General features: G+C 41.2%; 3 protein-coding genes across 8 annotated transcripts in view; 2 read left to right on the plus strand and 1 right to left on the minus strand.

Annotated features, from left to right (window-relative positions):
- The window catches only part of LOC116383593 (pleckstrin homology domain-containing family G member 3), a 31,981-nt gene extending 30,465 nt beyond the window's left edge, over positions 1–1,516 (plus strand). For all 6 annotated transcript variants that reach the window (XM_031847550.1, XM_031847552.1, XM_031847554.1 and 3 more), the window contains one exon: positions 40–1,516. In XM_031847550.1, coding sequence (XP_031703410.1) covers positions 40–731 — 692 coding nt within the window. In that variant the 3' untranslated portion in view covers positions 732–1,516. The remainder of the gene's footprint in view (positions 1–39) is intronic.
- A 753-nt stretch (positions 1,517–2,269) lies between these two features.
- On the plus strand, positions 2,270–9,988 carry xgb (x globin). Its single transcript, XM_031847641.1, has 5 exons — positions 2,270–2,908; positions 5,426–5,533; positions 7,143–7,263; positions 7,574–7,654; positions 8,900–9,988. The coding sequence occupies exons 1-5, from the start codon at positions 2,733–2,735 to the stop codon at positions 9,017–9,019; spliced, it is 606 nt and encodes a 201-aa protein (XP_031703501.1). The 5' UTR covers positions 2,270–2,732; the 3' UTR covers positions 9,020–9,988.
- Positions 8,286–11,641, minus strand: srp14 (signal recognition particle 14). The gene is made up of 5 exons (XM_031847643.1): positions 11,548–11,641; positions 10,763–10,835; positions 10,554–10,666; positions 10,415–10,447; positions 8,286–10,235 (listed from the first exon to the last, which is right to left on the minus strand). Exons 1-5 carry the CDS (start codon positions 11,569–11,571, stop codon positions 10,146–10,148), a joined length of 333 nt encoding a protein of 110 aa, XP_031703503.1. The 5' UTR covers positions 11,572–11,641; the 3' UTR covers positions 8,286–10,145.
- Between the last annotated feature and the right edge of the window lie 74 nt (positions 11,642–11,715).

Below are 11,715 nucleotides of genomic sequence, written 5' to 3' on the forward strand. Positions count from 1 at the left end.
AAAGATTTTTTTTGTCTGTTTTTTTGTGTATGTGTGCAGGTAAACCCAACCTGAGGTTGCCCTTGAACACTTGTGATCAGTCAGTCGTCCATGAAGAGCGTTCTCCAAGCCCGGTCCAGACCCCCAGCTCTGGACCCAGCTCTGGACCCAGCTCTGGACCCAGCTCCCAGAGCACAGTTACATGCCCACAAAGCCCACCGTCGGAGACAGTGACCTTCCACTGGCCTGACGTACAGGAGCTGCGCACCAAATACACAGACACCTCCCACTCCTCGAAACTAACTTGTAGCTGCACAGTCCTAAACGGGGTGCTGGAGTGCTGTACAAACAGGTGTAATGGGTGCTCACTCAAGTACAATAGCTCCTCTGACCTTCACAAAGCTCTGACAGACGGTCCGAGGACAGAGTCTGAAACAGCATACAAAGAAATGTGTCATGTGGTAGAGGACTGGGCCCAGCCCCAGCTTCAGCCCCTGCTGTGCAGGTGGAGCTCCTTGGACCACATGCTTGGGTCTCTTCCCCTCCATAAAGTACAGAACTTTCAGGAACCTGTGCGGACCTGCTTCACAACACGTCAGGTGTCTCTGATAACGAGAGAAGGCGGGGACAATGTTCTCCAGGAGGACCTAGACTGTACCACAAAGTCTGCTGCCTCTTCGGGGAAGACGACAGAAAGTAATCTCGTGAAAAGCTTACGAGAGAAGTTCCAGAGCTTAACCACAAGCTCATGAACATGTGAATTATGTGATTTTTATCAGGGACTATCACGTGGAAACCAGTTACGTTATGCTTCTCAACGTCCTCTTTTCCCTCAAAAGAATGCAACTTGTTGTCTGCACATTGTTTTCAGTACACACGGTGATGATTTCGGCACCAGTGAAACATAAAGGGATGTTATTGGTCATTGGTGAGGGCCAAAGCATATTGTCTTTAAAAAGGTGTATTGCAATATTTGTACATTAGTATTTGTCTGCACTGTACAATACAAGTTTTTGTAAAGATTTGTATATAGTCCCTAGTAATTGAGGATTAAGTTCTACTTTATTATTATTTGCATCACTTTTGTTTCCACCCACTGTTGGTGATTCTTGCTATAACTATAGCACTGTTATCATTTAACCGTGTGAACTGTCTGCTGGAGTTTCAGGGGAAAGCAAAAAGGAGCTAAAGTGTCATTGACGAGAGACCTCTGTTGTTGGTAAAGTCTCTAACCGTACGCCAAAGAGGGTTTCCTTTTAACATTTGTTGACTTTAATGCACGTGTTCACAACAGTAATTTGCTTCCACGTTTACTGTAGCTGCTTCTAAAAATGTTTCACAAACTATCACTGGAGCTTTATTTTTCTCAATAAGCTGTATATTTTCTTTGATATTATTTATGAAACTCTATATTTGGAAAAGATTGTCCTCGTGTAAATACTGACCCATAGCAGCCCTTTTTACTTTTCCATTCCAGAACATATATCATTTCATACTTGAAGTTTCCCATATTTTCAATAAAAACAGAAATGGTAAATGTCCTCGTAGGTCCTCTCTTTACGCTGTCATGCATCTCAAATACAGTACATCCATCCCAGAGGGAAATCTACTACTTCCACGATCCACTGGTCAAATGGATTGAAGAATGCTTCCATGTTAAGACTGAGACAGTCAGTCTGTTTTTAGAAGATGAGAATTAAGACTATTGTATGAATGTGTGGGGTGCATAGCATGTGGAAGGAATGTATCTTATCGACATAATTCTTTTGAAATGAGGATCAAGCAGCACCACCAAACTAACCGGCATCTGCAATGATAAAATGACATGCTCTGAAGTTATTGATGCATATGTGACTAAATTGATTAGATAAATAAGATTCATCTAATCATAAATAGATAAATTTGATAAATAAGATGTTTCAAATCAATGTCTGGAGACCCTGGCTCCTCAAAAACATACATAACATTGTCTTATCAGCTTTTATTATTTCTTTCCCTAATTTTATGAGAATCGCATGTTTCAGAAGTCTGCTACAGACAATTACACATTACTATACATTACAAGTATGCCTAGTATATGAAATATTTAGTTCCGTATTTTTTCTTCTTTATCATATATGCCACAGTTTGTGGCAAAAGGAGGGGTTGCTACTTCACTTATTTTTACACATAAGGGTTGATATGTTTAATTACTAATTATTTATAGGTGAGAGATTTAATCAGTGTACTTAATTAGCTATCAGAATCAGTCTGAAACAGCTAAAAGCAGTATAAAGTGGCCACTGCACGAGTCTTTATTAATGTAATAAGTTATCTGTCTTTTATTGAAATTGACTGCGCGGCCCAACCCCACGGAGCTCAGCGCGCTGTTTCCCTCCCAACTGATTGATCTTTGCATCAACAGCTGCGTCAAGTCAGCCATGAATAGACAGATTTACACCGGAAATCATCAGGGCAATCCTTCAACATAAAAGCGCAAATGCTCCTCGGTACCCCCTGTAATCTGTTCTCATCGGCGAGGGGTTTTATTTTGAACCATTGACCAGAACTTGCAGCTGATCTGTCTGTTTACTAACTTGACACCAGTCCGATATACCGGCCAGAGGCGTGTGGTCCAAGGCGCAGTTCGAGGCGCAGATGCCAGCGACATCAGATTTCCTCTTCCACAAAATCAATTAACCCTTCTTTTTTACTTTCTGGACTGGCGCCAATATATAATTATTGTATACATATTTTTTTTTTGTCTGTGAAGAATGGGCTGCGCAATATCAGGTCTGACAGCAAAGGCAGAGTTTGGTGAGAGGACCACAGAGGAGGATGATGCTGCTGCTGCTGCGTGTCCCAGCGAGGATCAGATTCTGATGATCAAGGATTCATGGAAAGTTATCCGGGACGATATTGCCAAAGTTGGGATTATTATGTTCGTCAGGTAAAACGGTTAAACCTCTTCTGTACTTTTTCAGTGTTGTTTGCGTGTCAATAATTCACAATTAAAGATTTAATTCGTCTAGTAGGCTATTGAAAATGTAAAGCCATATGATCAGGAATATTATAGTGTCAAACTGAGTAACCTTTATAAACACTGATTCCCTTTAGACATAGTATATTTTTTTTTTGATAATTTGAATTTAATAAACGTAGCCTAGATATTGTGGATTTTGCAGTCAAAAGAAACACAACAGGTCCAACAAACAAATGGTATTTTCCATATCATGTGTGTCTAAAAGGCTCATACACGTGATCATCATAACGCACAGCAAAGGAGCAACTTATCAGTTCAACCTTTTCAGACAGCTTAGTGTGCCCTGTGTTCTGGCCTGCTGGCCCAAAAGACAAAGGTGTTCAGAAGGTTCTTCTGTCCCACTTTGATAATGACATTATGCCTGACCTTTTCATACCAGCCGGAAAGTGAACATCGAGCTCCCCTCCACCTCCAGCACATCCCTCTGTTCTTCCCTCTGGCCCACAGCTTTTTCATTTAGAGCTCAGAGCAGACTACCCCTCCTCCCCTCTCATCACTTCATATCACATCTTAACACCATTATGTAATGATACACAGCCACGGGTCTGCCATAGTGCGATACAATTAAAGGCTTGAGCCATCAGGAAAATGCATTTCATCAATTAGGTTGACGACCTGCGTCTGGGAAAACATCTCTGACTTATGGCAATACAATGAAACAAATGAAAGTGTATATGGTGATAAAGAGTGGTGGACATTCAGGCTGCACCATTTACATTAAAGAGACTACGGGGCACATGGCTAGAAGTTCAATTCATGCCCTGTGTCCCCTGGGTGACCTGAACAATTGAAGAGATGACCTTAGCGTGTTAGCCTGGAAATTCATGGGCCACTTGTGGGTCAGGGCCACCCCCCGGCTGTCAGGGTGTGTGTGTCATCATGACTGAACAGTAAATAACAGAATCACCCGTTTTTATTGTGTTCTTGCTCTTAATTTAACAGACCCTTTTCTTTGGCAAGGGGATGATCCCCCAATTTAAACCAAATGAGATACTCTTAAGACTTAGATGGGACCCATTCGTCAGTGCCAAAATAGTTACAACATCCTCTGAACATCGCCAATTAACATTCCACAAGAGCTATACAGCGCTACATTGTCTGCATATGAGCTCTTGCATGTGCGCCACAAAAGAGCATACAATGCTGTGTAAACGGTGGAAATAAAGCTGGTGAGCAGGAGGTATGCATTTCCAAGCCACTTACATTGGAGTGCAAACATTGTAGCATTACACAATGAGTTTATTATTGAGTCAATTAATCAAGAGTGAATTCTTAATACTTGATAATGAGTAGAGCCTGAATATTTCTCATTTAATGTAACTATAAGCCCAGACCCTTTCCATTTTAAAATGTCTGCACTACCAGTTGTAACATAAGATTATACTTTGAAAGTAATGAGCCAAACTATGGAGTTGCACATATGAAACAGGAAGACAATAAAAACATTGTACTATAGTAGACATATGAAAACATGCGTTTCTTAGTCAGGTCACTCAAAAACAGACACTCACCGACATTTTGTTTTGTCAATATATGGCCTCTCTGTGGTATTATCTGCTCGTCAAAGGGCTACTCATGTTTTGCACCATCACATTTCTAACACCTCCCCCACCAACTTTATTCATCAGTCTATCTATGGGAGCACATGTTTTAGACATCTAATGCATTTAATCATGAGGACTCTGTTTTATATTTCAGGTTTAGAAATGCACGTTTCCCCCCCCCCCCTACGGGAAAAAAAAGAAAATAGAATAAGCTTTGGTTTGACCTGCCACACCCACAAGCACTCATGGTTTCTGCCATAATTATCTCTTTTCTTTCCTTTCCTTCCCACGACTTCATTCTGAAAAACCAGAGTTAGCGTCAGCCTTGCATCTCATTGTGAGCACAACAACACTCACATCCAGCTGTGTATTCTGGCAGCATGACTATTTACAGGTATCTCAGCTGAAGAAGGAAGACTCTGATTGGATGGCAGGATGCATAAAGGCTCCAGTCAAGGAAATTGATTGACGTTAAAAAAAGAAAAGCAAAACTCTATATCAAGATCAGTGGCTCCATTTAATGGGGACTCCAGGTCTGACGGGGCAGGGTGGCTCATCACAGCTCGGGTGGAAATGAGGGTACGAATTGGCCTGGCTACCAAACTCACAGATCCACCATGGCCTGTGACTGATTGCAGCTGTTAGGTTTAAAAAAGGGCAGTGATGATAAGAAGAGAGTTAGAAGCCTCCAAACGAATGTTGATGAGCTGAAAGTAGCAAATTCACACTCAGCACTGTGAATAGAGGGTCACAGTTGTGTGACTCTTGGGGTTATGTCATGTTGGTTGGGGAAACTCAGGGGGAGGTTTGTTTTGTTTTCTGGGATTTAATATGACAGGCAGCTCTCAGAGACTGTGCACTGTTGTTGTCTTGGTAACAGGTTGTTTGAGACCCATCCTGAATGCAAGGACGTCTTCTTCCTGTTCCGAGACGTGGAGGACCTGGAGAGGTTGCGGACCAGCCGGGAGCTCAGGGCACACGGCCTACGGTAAGTCACCAACTCTGCGCTTAACAGAACAAGCAACACATTAGCATCATCCACAGCAAAACTGAACAAACCAGTCAACGATAGCATAGCAGAGAACTGCATTACGCTGGGCAGGAGAGCACATTGATATCCAGCACCCTCTTGTCTTGCCTACTCTAAAAAAATCAAAGTGTGTCATTCATTCATTGGCTTCTTTCAGCATGATGAACATGTAAAATAGGACACGGCTGGTATTATTATACATTTTGTCATCAACAAATCCCATGAAAAGACCCAAACCAAACCTAATACTTCCCTAACATGTATGAGGCAACCAGTCACCCATTGGTTAAAGAAGTACATCTTTAAAAACAGTGTACAAATATTTATTTTCATTTTTAAATAAGGCTCAGTAATTTCTTCAGTTTTGTGCTTTTTAAAAATATATATATTTTCAGCCACGGATGAAAACACATTTGGTGCTCTTGTGCAGTGATTACCAACCCTTTTAGATTTCACCAATTTGTAATCCTAATTCATGTATACTCTTACCAAAACAATTTCTGCTTTTTCAAATCATCAGAGCGCCTCCACAAATATTTCCTGTACCGCTTGGGAGAAGGGTACAATTACCCCCGGTTGGGAATCACTGCTCTAGTGAGTATTTACGGCAGCAGGACGGTGTATGGGCGACTGACTCAAGATAAAATAATTGCAACAGTGTGGCTCATACGTTTCTTTTAATAGCTTTTGGAAAACAAGGGAGCTACATGGCACCGAGAAATATCAGGCTTAAGGCTACAGGCCATACTCAATACTGGAATCAATGCATAGTTGTTTTGGTCTTTTCATGGGAAAAAATACAGAATATCACCAGACTCATCTTTTTAAACAATACATTTTAAAACCATGTTGCACACGGTGCAGTGTAATACACAACTCATAAGATAAGTGTCAGGGCAAAATGCCTCAGGTAGTCATATCATTATGACGCTGCTTACCACTCTGCTGCAGACAGAGCTTGTAGCGTCTATTACAACCACTTGTCTGTTGTTTCCAAGGAGCATCAGGCCTCTGTGTGTTGCTCGATGCACAAGGCCAAAGAAGCCAATTATGGCGCACGGACTAAATGTGTTACGCATCCCAGCATAAAACCTGGCGGCTCTCAAATTCAGTGATAAGGCCAAAATGACCCTTCAACCGCACTCAGGGATATAGATGTCCACGGTGGTAATGAGACAGAGGGAAGAGAGATAAACCAATTGTTCTAAACCATTGTTCTGTATTCATCTTCAAAACTGTCACGCACACTCTCCTCGGTGATGGAAAACACCTGCAAAAGCAACAAAGACAATTGATCCTGTCGTGTTTTGTGCCGGGGAAAAAAAACATGTTTCCAAGGGGGATAAAGTATATGGTGCAATTTTGCATCATCAAGTGTGAGCTGCATTGAAATGATATGAAATCAATTGTGTTCATCTTTCTTGGCACATGAGTTTATGAAACTGAAAATGTCATCGTGCAGTCTTTCAACAGGTATGTACAGTGGTGTTGTCTCAGCTGATAGTCGTCCGCTGCTAATTCACGGTTAACTGGGTGTCGTTTTTTTTCCCCCTCCATCTCTTTTTAGGGTTATGTCTTTTATCGAGAAAAGCGTGGCTCGACTGGACCAGCTGGAGAGACTGGAAGCTCTGGCTCTGGAGTTGGGAAAGAGCCATTATCATTACAACGCCCCGCCTAAGTACTACAGTGTAAGGGAGCAGTGATCCCAACGCTGCTTAGCACAGTGTGTCTTTGTGACGCTGTTTGTTTGTTTTTAAATAGATGACTACACATATTCTAATGTCAACTAATACAGCAGCTCTCTGTCAGACTCAACATTATACTGAGACTGAAACTAAAGCAGCTGAATGAATTCACTCACAAACTGCAAAATGGACACACACTTACTCTTACAAATAACAATGATAGCAATGGAGTGACACACCAACTGGATATAGTTACCACAGCGTTACATATACAGCGTATCAGTTAACTATCTCCCATCATTTTGTTTTACAGTACGTCCAAGCAGAATTCATCTGTGCCGTGCAGCCCATCATGAAGGAGAGGTGGACGTCTGAGCTTGAGGAGGCATGGAAGGTAAGTAGTGCCATTGAGTGGCCCATGTGTGTCTTTATGTGAGCGTTACATGAGAGAGACCTTTACAGCGACCCATTCTGGGTGAACGCCGTGTGCAACCAGCATGTCAGCGTTAGTGGCGGTGTGTGTCCGGCCTGCATCAGCGTCAGAGTCTCTTCAATGAGCCGTGTAACATGTCAAAAAAGGAACCAGTGCAACACAAGCCTGACTGATGAGGAATTCACATCTCACTGAATCAAACATGAGCATGTGGAGGATATGGAACATGGCTCTGTCACATCATGTTATGTCACTTTAAGATCGCTTGTGTTATTAATACCGGGACACTCGAATGTTTGTTCCTACTCGGTGTTTATACACAATGGAGACACCTCTTTCCTTCAGGGAAGTTAGTTTTAGTGTGGAGCTTTCTGGTATTGGACCGCAGAGGAGGCAATACATTTCAGGGGGTTTAAAACATTAATCACTTGTGGCCAAACATATCTCAGAATAAAAAAATGACTTTAATGTAAAAATATGTGCGCTTATTTTAGAAACAGTGTGTCTGTAGTTTCATGTTATATCTATATATTTAACATTTAATTTCAGTTTCTGCTTCAATTAATGGCCTCTACGGCCCTCTAGTGGTTGAATTTAGTCCGTTTTAATTGTATTTCTATGTCATGCCAAACATTAGGCTCATCCTATTTGGGATTACTAAACACCATTACTTATCAAACATTTAAAAAAAAAAAAATATCACATATACAATATTGTTTGTACATCAGTAGTCATTCAAAACATATTGATGTAATAATGTTCTAGTAAATTGAGCACTGATAACTGCTACAAGCCTTAAATTTAATCCAATAAATATGTTTTCCTCACCGCTCACCTTTTCTTTAAGCAACTGGTTAATTGCAATGTTTCATATATGAACACCGAACATCTTTTATTAAGAGAATTATTTGATTCCATATCTTCCTGCAAATCCTCATTCGATATCCTCCAACTTTGGTGCATATTTGTGGACAGCCAAACAATATTTAATAGCACTGTTTCACACAGACAATGTACTACCAACTAGTATTTCTAAGGCCCTGGGTGGAAAGTCAAGCAGGACACACACACATAAGATGGTGATTGTGTTGTCTGCATACAAAATCATACTTCCCTTCCACACAATTTAAAACTTTGTTGAAAGAATGAATATCCTTCACCCATGGGGACCCTGACCCAGCTCAATATGTATCTTTTGTGATCCAGACCATGTTTCAGTTTGTGACCAGCCTAATGAAGCAGGGATACCAAGAGGAGAGCGACAGACAGCACCTGCTAGCACTCTCCCCGAAGGACAGGCCGGACAAGAAGAACACGGCGCTTTGAGGGGCTTCTTCTTTCAATCACAAGTCAGACTGCTTCTACCAGTACAGCACAGAACAGTCTAAATGTATATAGTGTATTTACCGTCTCCTTTTCTACATCACTCATTTAGCGCAGGCATTGTTTGACCCTTACTCAAAATGGACAAAAAGCAAACTTTGCAGTGACTTTCAACAGAGCACTTTATTTCTGAACTTAACTTCTGCTGCAGTCCTCTTCCATGAGTTCAGGACCCGGGAGCACGATACAAATGTCTGACAATATAGACCAGCTGTAGTTCAACCTGCTGTGCAATTGTGATGAACGGAAATGACGTTATTAGAATTAGACAAAACTTTGTCTCTGTATTCATAACAAACATGCCTTTCAATAAAAATCAACATTTAACATTTCTTGTCATGTCATAATTACCCACATTAACTGAAACGACATATTTTCTTCGGGTTCAGCAGTTTAAGATAGCTTGGTATGAAACTGAATCAAAACAAAAATATTCATATTCATTGTGCTTCAGGAGGTAAAATAAGATCATTGAATAAAGTAAACTTTCATCTCCAATACAGTAAAACTTTTTTTCAAAATACATCAAATCTGCTCTGATTTAGTTGTGTATGAAGCAACTTGGCTTTCATTGCTTATTCAATTATTAAACAAAAAAAAGAAGATACAACCGTCAATGAATTCTTCTTAAGATAAAAGGTCAAATAGAAACACGGCAGCAGAGCTCACAGGTCAGCCGTAAATATAACATAATGTGGACTCTAACAATTAAATAGTATGAAGGGCAGGTAATCATTGGGCTCCATGGATTTGGCACCAGGGGTGACACAGCTGTTGATGACCTGGTTCCGAAGCAGAAATGGTGGAGATTCAGTAAAGTTGACTTGCTTCGTCCTGTACGAGAAATCCTCAGGTTCCAATGGCACCGAAATGCCAGCGATTAGACATTACCGTGCAAACAATGGCACAATATCAAAGTGGTCACCGGGTGGATGAACAGCGAGTCTGAGGCCTCGGGTGAACGGGTCAAAAGCGGGGTGCGGCGACAGACCAAGTGAAGGCCTTTGCCGTTCCCTAGGATCACACAGGCCAGTTCGGGTCCCCATGGTTATGTTACAGAGTCTGTCTCTCATTGGGTGGCTTTGGTCTTCTTGCTTTTGCTTTTCTTATCTTTCTTCTTAAGTCCATCCATGTGAGCTCTAAGGAGATTGGAGTATGCCTGCAAAGAGGTGTTCAAGTTCACGATTAAGTTCTCACAGCTCCATTCTCAAAGACAGACTAATATCAAGATCATTGTAATAATATCAAGGAGACCCAATCAAGACAATCTGCATACAGTGACCAGGGGCAATAGCTTCAAAATACCATTGAAATAAACACAAAATGAGCTCAACCTACCATTTGAAACTTGATTACTTCTTTGGTGTTGACCTGAAATAGCAAGAAATGAAAAGTCAGAATTAACAGCTTGTAAAAAAAACGGCAAAATATCAGAGATCTATTTGATCAAACAACACATTAAACACAGTAAGCTCACCACTGTGCTAATTTTCTTCTTGCCATCAGATGCCCTGACGAGACATTTGTTGTCTGCTGGTTCAAATGAATCCGTGTGGCCCTTTCGGGGTGCTGGCTTGGTCCTCCCGTCATCTGGAGACGACAAACACATCCCATTAGACGATGAAAGGGGAAACTCGTGGCATTATTTACAGGTTAAACTTGAAGGAAACTCAAGGAGGTGCTTACACTTCTTTAACGTGATGACAACACTGCCAGATGTTCTGCACTTCTGGAACAGTCGCGTGAGCTCTGTGAGAAACTGAGCAAAAACAAAGATCAATGCGAGTCCTGTAAGAATGATCAATACTGTTTGGGGCTCCAGCACGAAGATTCATCATGAAATGATTCCACAGACGTTGACTGATTATATACTCAGTGTATTAGCTACACCTTGCCTAAACTATTGCAGTCTTATATGTATCTAAAATATGCATCTAAAATCAACTGTTGGGCTGTTTAATCTCCTTCGGGATATTGTTGGAAGGTTGTGATAGTGTTTAATTGTACTGCCTCAAATGTAACGTTAACATATAACGTTACATTTTTGATTAGCTTTACTAGCTGGAAACGTATTTTCTTGTTTAACGTTACTTTACTATGCTTCAGGAAACGTATAACTTAGCGTTAGCTGTCTTGAAATGATCCGTTACTGAATGCTAATTCCAGGTTTTGCTAGATTGGCGTCTATGTACGAAAAAAATGACCAGTTCAACAGAGATCTACGTGACTAACGTCTGCGTATTGCCCTTAAAATGCTAGAAAGTGCAATAACTGCTTAAAGCTTAACACGAAACCAAACGTTAGCTTCAATCAAATGATAGCATGCTGGCTAATGGGTCCGACTAACGTTAGCTTGACTAACGTTGTGCCTGTTAACTAGACAGCTAAACTAATGCAGACAGTGTCAATTTATAGTTTATGATCAATAACGTCGACAGATGAAATAATTAACAATATGCTCTTAATCTTACCGAATCATTTTCAAGCAGCACCATGACTCTAACTCCAGCTTTAGCGTTGGCTAACCACTGTGAAGGCTGTAAAGCACACGTACTACGTACTCAAGCCGGGGCCCCGCCCTGCGCCTACACTGCGGAAACAGGGTTTCGGTGACAGCGCCTCCTATGGCCAGGGAGGGG

This window comes from Anarrhichthys ocellatus, unplaced genomic scaffold (genome assembly GCF_004355925.1).
Source record: "Anarrhichthys ocellatus isolate YVR2014 unplaced genomic scaffold, GSC_Weel_1.0 scaffold7, whole genome shotgun sequence".
Taxonomy (NCBI): domain Eukaryota; kingdom Metazoa; phylum Chordata; class Actinopteri; order Perciformes; family Anarhichadidae; genus Anarrhichthys; species Anarrhichthys ocellatus.